This window comes from Megalops cyprinoides, chromosome 25 (genome assembly GCF_013368585.1).
Source record: "Megalops cyprinoides isolate fMegCyp1 chromosome 25, fMegCyp1.pri, whole genome shotgun sequence".
In the NCBI taxonomy this organism is placed as follows: domain Eukaryota; kingdom Metazoa; phylum Chordata; class Actinopteri; order Elopiformes; family Megalopidae; genus Megalops; species Megalops cyprinoides.
In genome coordinates this window covers 10802111-10815137 of record NC_050607.1, presented here as the reverse complement: position 1 = coordinate 10815137, position 13027 = coordinate 10802111, and the positions used below count along the sequence as shown (strand labels likewise).

General features: G+C 42.4%; 1 protein-coding gene across 1 annotated transcript; it reads left to right on the top strand.

The window, feature by feature from the left end:
- Positions 1-3171: 3171 nt before the first annotated feature.
- On the top strand, positions 3172-12430 carry LOC118771979 (ethanolamine kinase 1-like). The gene is made up of 8 exons (XM_036520190.1): positions 3172-3477; positions 5541-5800; positions 6126-6266; positions 6447-6589; positions 8519-8602; positions 9899-10059; positions 10553-10626; positions 11000-12430. Exons 1-8 carry the CDS (start codon positions 3331-3333, stop codon positions 11067-11069), a joined length of 1080 nt encoding a protein of 359 aa, XP_036376083.1. The 5' UTR covers positions 3172-3330; the 3' UTR covers positions 11070-12430.
- Positions 12431-13027: the final 597 nt, after the last annotated feature.

Genomic DNA, 13027 nt, shown 5'->3' with positions numbered 1-13027 from the left:
AGCCAATAAAGAATTTGCACTCATTTTCTTCATTAAATGTTCAATCACGTGTCTGACATGCTGGGGCGAAAGGACGTGCGGCAGAAAAGCTGGATTAGACCACAGGGTCGCACTGCAAGGGTCTGCCTTTCATCTGATGCAGTCTGACCTGACTGACAGGACCTGCAAGCTAACTCATTCATTCAGAGAGCATAGAGCCAACAGGGAATGCGATTTTGTGTGACAGCCATTTCAAGGGTTCACAGTCAAGGGGTTCATATGGAGCCCTGGGAAAAAGCTTCTGAAACAGTCCCAGTGTAGTGCTGTAGTATGCAATTCCCAGGTCCCCTTTAGTTCTGTGCTGCACAGTTACCTTGCTTTTCATTAGTGCTGTATTGTGAATTCACCCGCCTCCTCTTTAGTGCTGTAGTTACAGGCCTAATTTTCAGTATCCATTAAGAACATCCTCTCTGGTTACGGGGAAGGCTGAGTGAGTGAAGCAGGGTCTAATCAAGGCCACAAAGACTAAGGAAATCACTTGTTACTACATGTTCGGTCACAATCTGTGCCGTTACTGTAATATTATGTCAGTTCCATTTCCAATCTGTACCACTGTTTATGCATATGACTGTACAAGTGAGGAACATCTCATGCTTCTCAGTGTTTGAATGTTTTGTAGAAGGCTGTGGTTTTCAGCACTGAGGTGTGTTGAAGGAGGCTGTGGTTTTCAGTTCCTGAGCACGTTGAAGAATGTGGTTGTTTTCAGTCTGTGAGTGCACTGTAGTGTTGTCTTTCACATGCAGGTAAAGACACACAGACCATGCAGGCTAACGCACACACGTAGACACACGCACACACACACACACACACACACGCCGACACACACCAACAGACACATCTAGGACATCTAGAGCCTTTGGATTGTTTGACTTTTACTTGTATCCTAAACACTTGCAGTTCTCCTATGATGAATTGAAGGTTTTGCCTATGGAAGAGAGCCTTTTTGGGCCAAAGACACTAACCGTGTGTTCATGCAGGTACACTAGTTTGCAGGCATTGCTAGTGCCTGAGCAGAATCTGTTCCCCATTTCTGTCCATTTCAGCCTGTGTCAACTCAGGCAGCAAAGACACTGCATAACCCCACAGCTGCCTGCAAAGACGCCCACATTCCAACACGCTTGTCCCAGATCACCTGCCTTAACACGGCAGCTGACTGAAAAGAGAGTTCATTCACTCTGAGGGATGTCGTAACTACCCTCCAATTTCAAGCACAAGGTGTTGCCATCAAGCGTGGTGGTGTCATTGACACGTGCTACAGGGGGGGGAAGCTACCTCTCTCAAAGCACTGGATCAGTTACAAATTATACCACCAAGTACAGTACCGCAGATGTAAAGTCAGACTAGTTTGTATTGACGTGTATGTACAATGTCATGCGTTTTTAAATCAAGCTACAAAATGAGATGGCAAGGGATGAGCCAGAGATGAATTTCTGCTTAATGCACTACATCATGGACAATTTGAATTTGAATTCTGAATTTGAATTTATTGAGGCTCTTTTACTGTTGTTGAAAATACTGTTGCACAGGAGAAGAAAAATATGGAGGAAAATAGAACTCTGCTCCCACAGTGCCGTTATTAACGGCATACTATTCAATGAGCGAGAATATTTTGACTTTAAAATGAGAATAATCTCCAGAATTGTAAGGAAAACCGTGAAAAGCTCCAAACTATTTTACTATTCGAGTGTGTTGAAACACATTGTTGTTGATTCATTGCTCTTCTGCTGCATTTATTAAGTAAACCACCGTTCCCAAACCCCCTGCATCCTACACTGCAAAAAATCCAAATCTCACCAAGCATATTAGTCTCTTTTCAAGTCAAAATATCTCTACACTTAATATAAGACACAATCACCAAACAAGCAAAATTTCCTTGAGCTACAAGGATTTGTTTTTAGACGGTGCATCTTGAATGTCTTGTTTGGTGAAACTGTCTTGAAAACATCTTACTTTGAGTGGTATATCAAATTAAGCAAGAAGGTTTTTAAACTGCATGACAAAAAACACTTCCTAATACCAGTTAAAAATGGATCAAAATTAGTTTTATTCCACCTAATTTTAAGATCCTTTTCAAGAAATCTTAACAAGTGTATTTCCACTAGTTCCATTGGCAGATTTTTTCACTTATTACTAGCAAAAAACACCTTGTATTAATTATTTAATTTCTTATTTTTGAAGGGCTATTTTTTGCAGTGTACGCTCTCGTTGCTCCCGATTACATCACTCCGTTTAAGGTATAGTTGATACTACTGCTCGACCTGGAGGCGGTAGCACGGGCTTCTGGATTGCAGACTGCCCGGACACGCTTAGGAAAATCAAACGGAACCATCACCCCCACTAAAAAATGTGAACGTGTAAAATGTGCAAATGCTGATTGGCGTTTCAGGGCCTGGCCTTCCAACTCATTTGGGCATTATGTCATCCATACTTTAGGGAACGCGCGGAGAAACTCAAAATGCGTTTGAATAATCGGAAGCATTTAATAACAACCTAAACACAAACAACAGCCATTTTTCTGACATTTGGGTTTTTTTCCAAGGGTCGTATTAATGTACAATTATGATGAAAAAGGTATATAAGCATTAAAATTGTCACGTTCCGTCAATTCCCTCTATGCGCTACCAGATGGTCCAGATACCGAACAAAATGTATCTGTGCATTACTGATCTTAAGATGCATAACTGAACTTACTGATCAACATCTACAACAACGCTTGAACGCCTAACAATTTAAGTGAATGTGATTTTTTATACACGAGTTGCTACTCATACATCAAACATTGTATCTCAAAAAAGTCATTCAGTAAGTTGGTAGTGATACTTAAGCAATAATTAATTAAATCGAGATATGCCCTTCTTAATGAATGCAATGTTAAAATCTATACATTTAATAATATTTGTACTTTATAAACATTTATAGTATTTAATAATAACACTAGTAATAGTGGTGCTAGTGGTAGTTATTATTATTATTATTATTATTATTATTAGAAGAAGAAGAAGAAGAAGAAGAAGAAGAAGACGACGACGTTATTTCTGATGTCCAAGGTGAAAAACACTGCAAGAAAGAATTCGCATTCTTGTGGTGACGAACGGACACCTCCCCCGATGTCATGAGTCACGAGGACCAGAATGCAACGCGTTTGCATTTTACACTGGGGAGGAGTACTTCTCTGGACTTAAAGAACACCCCAGCCGCTGCACTAAAACGCAGTTCTCCGCAGCCCTCTGAAGGTACACGGGTCCCGAGAAACTACACTGAAACCAAGAGCAATATTTACACTTTCTCATTATGGCAAACTACATCCACGTACCCGAGGGATCTCCAGCTGTCCCCAAAATCAATGTCACTGTAGACGAACACGACTTCAGAGCTGGGGCACTGAAACTTATCAAAGAACTGAGACCCCGCTGGAAACCATCAGAGGTCAAGATCAAGGTATTTCTTCCTCATTGCTTTCGTTCGTGAAAAACCCTAAATGAACCGGAGAGTCGTCATTTTGCAGGCGGCGGTGGGTGTGTTGCTCTCATTATAACTGTATGTACAGTAGCTAACCAGCTATGTTCGGGGTGCGGTGTTGATTTTTGTCTGCGTCAGGTAGCTAGCAGGTATCAAGTCAGCTGGCTGGTTGCGTAGGTGGGGAAATCGTGCTAAAAAGGCCTTGAGGGCCTTGGTTAATATCTCGCTACATTTAAAATACAGCGATCAACGTCACAAGTGTAGTGTGAATATCAAGCTGTCACTCTGGTTGCACGGCCGGGATCCCGTGCTACTTAAGAAGACTAGCAAGATTCGTTCTTGTTGGAAGTGTTTTTTTTGTTGATTATTCACAGTTGCAACTCCTGTTTGCAAACGAGTACATATCTCCGTGTGTACTATGACTCTTTTCAAGACTTTCCCCACGGTTTCTCTTGGTTCAGCTAACAGAGGGCCGTTTTCTTCTCCCCAGCCTGCTTTTGTAGGACTGCGTGCGGCGTCGGAAAGCGGCGAGCGATCACGATAATGTAACTACAGTAGATTATCACATGCCATTAACAAGCGCTCTGTTCTTTACTTGCAGTTTCGCAGTGTGCAATGCAGTGCATTTACCCAAATACCACGGCGCAAGCAAAGCTAACGGTATCGCCGTATCGGAAAGGCCTGACACATCTACCGACAGAACAATTCACAGACACCTTAAATCTGACGGACCGGGACCGTGTCTTACGTTCGCAAGCACATACTTCATAATGTCGCGCATCTGATGACGTATTTTCGTCCTAATTTATATTTATCCGTACTACAGATGAGCAGTTATTAATATGGCACTGAACACAAGAAAGTAACGTTTATTATTCAAACTCTTGACGGTTCTCTGCAGTCCTGTTCTGGTGAGCAGGGTGTCCAGGGAAGGCGACAGTCGTGACCAGTGGAGATGGGAACGCAACCCCGGTCTCCCACTCCACAGTGCAGCACTAAAGATTGAGCTCATAACTCATGTGGGCACATCCTACTCAAACACCAATATAGCGAACTGGAGCTTCCGGGGGCGGTGGCGAGCTTCACTGGTGGAAGTGAGAACCGAACCCTGCTCTCCTACTCTACAGCGCATCAAACATTATGGCATTGCGAAAAGGCTGGGCTAATTTCCAAGTTGGAAATAGTTGCCAAAAGCTCTCCCTATCCATCACCCTGTCCGACAGGTGTGATCGCTACAGTATGTTGCATGAGATGTGACGTACTGTGGCCCACAACACAGTTACTTGCTGGCTCATTCTGTCTACAGGGTTTTAAAACAACTAATATCTATTATATGGCTTGTACTCGTTTAAATCTTGAAAAATCCTCTCACTACTGCAACCCACTGTTAGTCAAACTGATATAAAAATGATTGCAGTCTTCCAGAGGGGGAGAATATCTGATTTGGTTAGTCGGGATGACGTGATTTTATTCCACCAGCCAGCCTAACTGAGTGTGCCTTCTCTGGAGCAGGTTTAAGATGCTGGGTGTGTTGCTGTGGAAGTCAGTGTGGTTATATGCAAGCTTGGTTTCCAGAAACTAGAAAACCTGAACTGTCTTAAAACATCACAGTTTAGCCAGATAACACAATACTACTGCTTTGAGAAATACACACCTGCTCTGCGTGCATAGTGATGTTGCTGATTACTCTTACACTAGCAAAAAATGTACTGTACCTTTCTGGTGTCTCATAGCAGTGTAGTGCAGAATTTGAGAGTGTGAATAGGGCAAAACCTCAGCTGGTTTTGAACATATAAAAACTTAAATATCTGTGGTTGAAATGCACCTCTGGGAAGATTAGAAAATATGGATTTAATTCTGCTGAAGCGCTCTGTGATTCCTTGAGTGTCCCACACTTAAAAAGATGAAAATACTACATTTAACTTAAAAGGAGAGATTGAAGAAGATGGGTGTGGCTATGCTGGGGAGAAGGTAGCTGGAGCAGCAGGTAAGAAGAATCACCACTCACTGTCCAAGGTTCTGTTCCTTCTGTCCGTTCACAGTGCTTCACCGATGGCATTACCAACAAACTGATTGGCTGTTATGTCGGCGGTGTCACGGAAGACATGGTCCTAGTTCGTATCTACGGCAACAAGACGGAGCTATTTGTGGACCGGGAGAGTGAGGTCCAGAACTTCAGAGTACTGCAGGCTCATCGCTGCGCCCCACAGATCTACTGCACATTCAATAATGGGCTCTGCTACGAGTTCCTGCAAGGCACCGCCCTCGAACCCAAGCACATACGCAACCCCCTCATTTTCAGGTACAAACATGCACACACACACACATGCACACACAGACACTCACAAGCCAATGAGCACATCATTTCCACCGAGCCCGGTGGAGGCGGACACTTTAATCAGAACAACAGTAGGGCGTGGTGCTATTCATGCTGTGTGCTAGCATGATTACATCACTGCTTCTGTGCTCCAATGCTGACTGCTAGCTGGTAAAGATCAATAACCTGTCACGCTAACTCATACTATTTTTAATATTAATGGCAACATTCATATTATATCCAGGGCTCTTAATTTGCGTGTGAAGAAGTCTGGTACAGTAGCAGGGATGATCATATGTGTGTCCTGCAGGTTAATAGCCAGGCAGCTGGCGAAATACCACTCCATCCATGCGCACAATGGCTGGGTCCCCAAGTCCAACTTGTGGCTGAAAATGGGGAAGTACTTCTCCCTGGTGCCCACCCACTTCCAGGACCCTGCCCAGAATCTGAGGTAGGAGCTTGGTAGGAGAATAATTGAGTTTGTGTGATATTGAGCCATTTTCCAGTGTGTCACTGAGTCGAAGTTTAAGATGTTCATGTGTTATTAGTAGCAATAGTATTAGTGTATTACGGAGTTGATGTTGTCCCAGGTTGTCATGGGGTTGACGTGGTTGTGTCTGTCTGAGCCCAGGTTCTCGCAGGAGGTGCCCGGCAGGGAGTGCCTGCGTGAGGAGATGCTGTGGCTGCAGAGGAGTCTGTCTGTGCTGGGCTGTCCCGTCGTCCTGTGTCACAACGACCTGCTGAGTAAGAATATCATCTACAACCAAGGCGCAGGTGAGTGACCACAGCCGGTCTGCGGGGGGCGCCCCTGAGCCAGGCCGACTACGCAATAACAGATCATCTCAGACTGGCACGCCTGCTGAGCCACTCCTGATCTCGCTGTATGAGCTCAGTCTTCCCGTCGTTTCACTCCATTGAATGATGTTATAATTGGCTGCAGACCCGCCTTGTTCTCCCGTCTGTCACAAACACATGTGTGGGAGTGTTATTTGTTATGATGTGAATGCGTTTTTTTTTTTTAACTATTAGCTGAATCATGGTGATTCAAACTGGCTTATTCCATAGGGGGTTGGGTGGGGATCTCACAGCTCCTTGTGTCTAGATTTTCTCTCCTAGGAACAACAGCGCCGCCTGCTGGAGGGGGTGAGACGGCTTTGAGTGGCCATATCTAATTTAGTACCACAATACACCCAGCAACACCCAGTTCAGTTCTACAGTAGATCTATGTTACACCCAGCTCAGATACTAGATATGGGATTCCTGTTTCTTTAAGTGGTCTATTTGAAAGCTTGTGCCCCCCGGTGCAGGAATTTTAGTCAAGGGGTGTTTTGCTTTGTAACTGTTTTGCATTTCTTCTCTGCTTCATTCAGTCAAGTGAGAGAGAAAGAATATTGCCACAATCAAATTATGCATAAACCCCCTAGGGGGCCCTGAGACTAAACCTGCTGTGCAACTTGGCCAGGAAACCTTTCGCATAATTTCCATGTTAAACTGTGAGCTGATGGGGTGATCTGTGGCCCAATGAGAGGGCAGTGCTGCGGGGGGAGTGTGCTGACAGTGGGTGTGTCTGAAGCTGCAGGGGGAGGGCGCTGCCTCTCTGTGTGTCCGTAGTGAAGCAGCTGAGTGTTTTGTGTCAGATGTGAGCGTGCCCAAAAATCTCTTCATCTGCCGCGCAGGCCTATAGCCACTGACTGGAGGTGTTCTGTTGAGTCCCACTCGGACTGCACCCGGCCCGGTAACCCCTTCACATGTGTCCTGTTGTAGACTAAACACCTGCTAGTCTATTGGCCAGACACACAGTACGATGTCACAGCACAGACCAAACTCAAATTGCTGTGTAGAACAACATTGTAACATTTGCCTACATTTACTACAGCTATATATTCAAAACAGTATTGAAAACAAGGAAATGCTTAAAATAGAGGGTGGGGTGGTCAAGTCAAATTCTGACCATTGTTAAGTGTTTTTCATTTTATGAGGGGTAAGGGTTTGCATTTTGGTTTCTCACTAATAAACTCAGAACTCAATTTTGCCACCAGGGGGCAGATTTTCCTGTTACATTTGTTTTTAATGTTTTATACAGGGAATGCCTGTAAAGCTGTAGCTTCAAATGCTCAGAACCAAACAGAACTAACATGTCATTTAGATGGCTGTCATTTAGACTGCCACATTGCAGTGGTTTTGCAGTATTCTAGCCTCTGGCTTCTGTAGTGTGCCATCATTTTAATGCTTTTGAGGAATGGTTGCCTTCTCAAGAAAGGCCATTACTTTGTGCTACTAATCAAGGGGTTTCCTGGGAAAAACTGGATATCCCACATTTTCTTGACACTAGTTTGATATGACAGACATCTACCCGATAATGATTTTAGTGTTTTAATCAGTTTTTGTACCCAGCGTATACAGTTGAAATAACTCAGTCTTGTGTGGGTTATCAAGTTTTTTTGAGGATCCCTCAAAAGTTACCAAGCATGCTGTGTTGTCATCCAGTGCATGTCAGTGTGGTTGCCTCTGTATCTCCGCAGTCTTAAGTGTTTTGAAATGTCCCTTCCGACTACCCTCTTTCCAGTCAAAATGCAAAACTCTTACCCTGATCTAAAGACCCTTTAGACTCCTAGTTTGGGGGAAATACTCATGCTGTTAACATGTAAGAAATGATGACTGGGGTGTATAATTAACACATGTTCATTTGTTTGTCCTGCTTAGGAAATGTAAAGTTTATTGACTATGAATACGCCGGCTACAATTACCAAGCCTATGACATTGGGAACCACTTCAATGAGTTTGCAGGTACGTGATCCATATCATTACCAACCACAATATCAGTAGTTTCTCATAAATCTGTGTTTTTAACATTTAATGCCTAAAAGTCCTTGACCTTTTTGGTAAGTGAATGAGGTGAGGTACAGTTTCATGCTGCCAGGTTGTTTTCTTATAGGTTTAGTACCATTATTATTTTTTTGTTTAGCCCACATTCCTGTGGTGTTGATACTGAAGGGCTTGGTGTAGATTCCTTCCCCTTTCCCTGCATGCATTGCACAACTGCCTATTCATTCTTTAAATAATCACCTTCTCAGTGTCATCTGGGTTGAAAATATTTTAGTTGTGTTTTGCCTGTAACCTCATTTTCTGTTTTTGAAGTATCCTATGGCAGATGGTGTTCTGATGCTGACTACTGCGGTGTTGTATTCACTTATTAGTTGGTCATATAGGCATAAGGATGAGCATTAACAGTAACATTGGCATACAAGTACAGTACAAATCAATACTCTACAGTTTCGTAAGTGAGTGTGCTGAAAAGGAACCGGATTTACAACATCTTGGCACAGTTCATGCTGTGATATAAACACACTATATTTCCTCTCTCTAATGCATGAGTGGTGAAGACGTGATGAATGAATAGCTGTTTTTTTTTTTGTTACCGAGTCCATATTAGCCCTAAAAGCATAGAAAGGTAGCTTTTGTCAAACACGCCTCTTTTTTTCTAGTTATATTCATATCCTTTATAACATAATTGAAACTTAGTATACTTACTCTCACCATGTTTCTGTGTACCCCCTCTAAGCAAGTAAAATGGCACAAGGCTAATGGAAAGCTAAATCAGATATCATATCAAGTTCCAAACCGAAAGACACAATCTGGTTTAGTATAGAGAAAGAAGATTACTGCATATCCACAGATCTGCAAAGTGTTTTGAGTCAGTATTATGTATTTAAGTGTTATTGAATGGTGTTTAAAGAATGATTATCATCAACTGACAAAATTGGCTGAAGTCCACAGATAACAGGACTGGGCTACGTATGAGGGCTAGATAGACTGACGTTGATAAGGGAACACAAAAGAATTTCTAATTCAGTTGCGCTGTTAGTTATTTAATGAATAGCTTTACAGTATGGATGCTTACCAAGGTAAAGATAAGGAACAATAAATTACATTAGAAGTTTACATTGCTCTAAATGATTGTTTGATAATGTTGGGTATCAATATGATGAATGTGTACTGGGCAGTAGTGCTGCATCAGGAAGAAAGGCCGTGTGATAAAGCTCGGCTAATGGAAGTCTATAAAGTTGTGACTTTAATTGCCAGGTGTGGATGAGGTGGACTACAGCCAGTACCCGGGACGAGAGTTCCAGCTGCAGTGGCTGAGGGTGTACCTGGAGGCCTACAAAGAGCAAAAAGGCCAGGGTACGGAGGTCTCCGACATGGAGGTGGAGGTGCTGTACGTTCAGGTCAACCACTTTGCCTTGGTGAGTGTCTGTTTCTGTGTTACCAAGGTTCCTGTGAATGTTGTTAGCACCCGTGTTATTAATTGGGGCTGTGAGCAGAGCAGGTTACAGTGGCAGTGTTACACTGCATTGTGATGTTTGGAATACATGTGTAATAAGCAGGCTTTAAAACATAGGTACAGTTAAGCCAACATTTTCTCGTGTGTATTTGGTGAATTGTATCCAGCGTCCCCTGATCAAGGCTACTAACACACAGATAAGCTCAAAGCACATCTCTTTATGTAACACAGATAGTTGTATCAGTTCATGTTGTACTGTTCCCTGTGTTTTTGCAGCTGCTCAGTTGTCCTTCATGATATTTTGTGCATTTCAGAGTGATCAGTTACTTATTTTATTTCACAGCTTTCAAGTAGACTGATGAAACTGTGTTGTACTGAAAACCTCAAGTTTACAGTACAAAAGGCATTACTGACTGTAGAAAGAAATGAACTGTAAGCTCTCTCCTTCTCTCTAGGCATCCCATTTCTTCTGGGGGCTGTGGGCTTTAATTCAGGCAGAATACTCCACCATTGACTTCGATTTCATAGGGTAAGTGCATCTGTCTGCTGTTAATACCTGTCCTCTCTGACACACTGGATTTTTTGTAAAATAAACTGTCATGAAACTATAACAGACGGTGCTTCAGGTGGACAGTTTTATATTTCTGCCCTCTAAATTTGGTCCATTAGCCGTGATAGTTGGGCAATCCTGATGACCTCAGCTCTCAGCTGAGAATAAGATTATTTGCATGTTTATTTGCAGCGTGATGTTTAAACTGTGTCGCCATTGTCGTTCTGTTCAATGTCGCTCTACCTGTACCTCCTTTGCTCACATGACTATTAAGCAATCCTCATAGTTAGGTAATAACAAAGTGTGACACTGCCCAGCGTCATCGTAAATGTTCTGTTTGTTACTCCTCTAGGTATGCAATAATTCGCTTTGCTCAGTACTTCAAAATGAAGCCAGAGGTTACAGCACTGAACTCTCCCTAAAGGCAACGGCAACTGAAACCTCAACAGCCACTCACAAGTACAGCTCCCCCTGGTGGACATCATGATTAATATAAGCAATCATGCCTGTACTGTAGATACTGGTTTGCATATGGTTACAGTGTTCAGCTGTGTCAGCTGCAACTCAAAGCATTGCCTGGTCAGTTCTGTATAGCTATAATACAAAGTTATCCCATGGGCAGTTCTGTTTAGACTCCAACAACAACTCCTGCATGGTCAGTTAAACTCCAGTACCCAGTACTGTTGGCCCTGTTTAAACAGCTCCGGGGGGGGTGGGGGGGTTGTGTTGAGCACTGTTGAATAGGGGGATGTAGGGTAGCGGTGAGTCTCAGTGTACTGGGGTATGGTTTACATATTTTTACAGATCCGTTCAATGTGATACACGTATACTCAGATGCCATTTACTTGTTACACTAATTGCATGTCCTGTATAAATACATTTATACATTTGCATTTTTGTCATACATTGAATATTGCCAGCAAAACTGTGGAAGGAGCTGAGATTTTGAGACCAAAGACCGGCGCATGGTTGTGTTTCAGAAAGATGGTTCCTGCCCAATCATCACTGGTCTGCTTGTTTCAGCTGTGTTATCCATCCCAGGGGGTGTCACTTCGATTGTTCAGTTTCTGAACACCGTACTTACTCTTTTCAATAAGAAAATTAACCTGTAGATAAACCCGCACCAAAGTGCTGGTATATTTCCTTGCAAGTGCACATTTCTGTTCAGGAATAGTGTATACTTGTGAAAACTGCATTTTTATACATACTGGAATGAGATTGTTTGTTGTGTGAATGTACTGTAAAATGACAGTGATGGGCGATTACATGACATGACGCTTAACGGGCACTCTTATCCCTAGCAACATACATAGCTGACAAGTTTTACATGTTATCAGTTTATACAGTTGGATATTCACAGAGGCAGTTCAGGTTAAACACCTTGCCTAAGTACACAACAGCTAGACCCCACCTGGGTATCAAACGGGCAACCTTTACATTACAGACCCTGTTTCTTAAGTACTACACCACAATGCTGATAGATTAAGAATTAGACAAGAGTGGTTTACAGCGTGAAGAGACCACCTTCTTGCTGATCAAAATCAGAGGAACATACTAACTATGTGGGGTAGTGGTTAAGGGAACTGGACTGTTTATGAACATGTGTCCACTATACATACATTTATAAAATGTATAATCTGTATGTATGTGTATGTTTACATGTGGATAAATGTATACATGTACATATGTGTAATATATGTACACTTTAAGAATATGCAACATCTCAAGTTTTCTGTTAGTGTACATAGAGCAAATGTGCCATTGAAAATGATCTAATATAAAAGCCTGGATTAAACTGTGAAAAAATCCAAGAGTTATGAATGTAAATAAAGGAGTAAATTCTCTCTCTCCTAACACCTGTTTATTTATGTGTGTGTGTGTGTGTTTGTGTGTGTGTGTGTGTGTGTGTGTGTGTGTGTGTATGTGTGTGTGTGTGTGTGTGAGAGAGAGAGAGAGAGAGAGGGAGAACATGTGCGAGCATGTGTGTTTGTTAGAAATTTCTACAGTGGAACATCCTTGTGGCATAGACTACACCATTTAAAAACACAACCTTAAATCTGTACAAACCTTTTGATTTGTTTCACTTACAGGGTCACCAAGTGACAAACTTAAATTGCCCAGCGTTAAAGTCTTACCTTGCACAGACTCTTTTCTTTGATGTGATTGTGTTACATCTCAAATGTTCCTCAATTGAGTGCTTGACAGGAGTTTTTTGACAGGAGTTGCTTGACAACTGATGTCATATTACTAAATATCTCCACTGTACAACTTCAGGTTCTTCAGGTTTCTAAGGCCAGGGCACACCTGTTAAATGACGCAGTTGTTATTTTGCACAATTGTTTTTCTTTCTTGTAATTGCAACTCATAACTGTAATAGTTA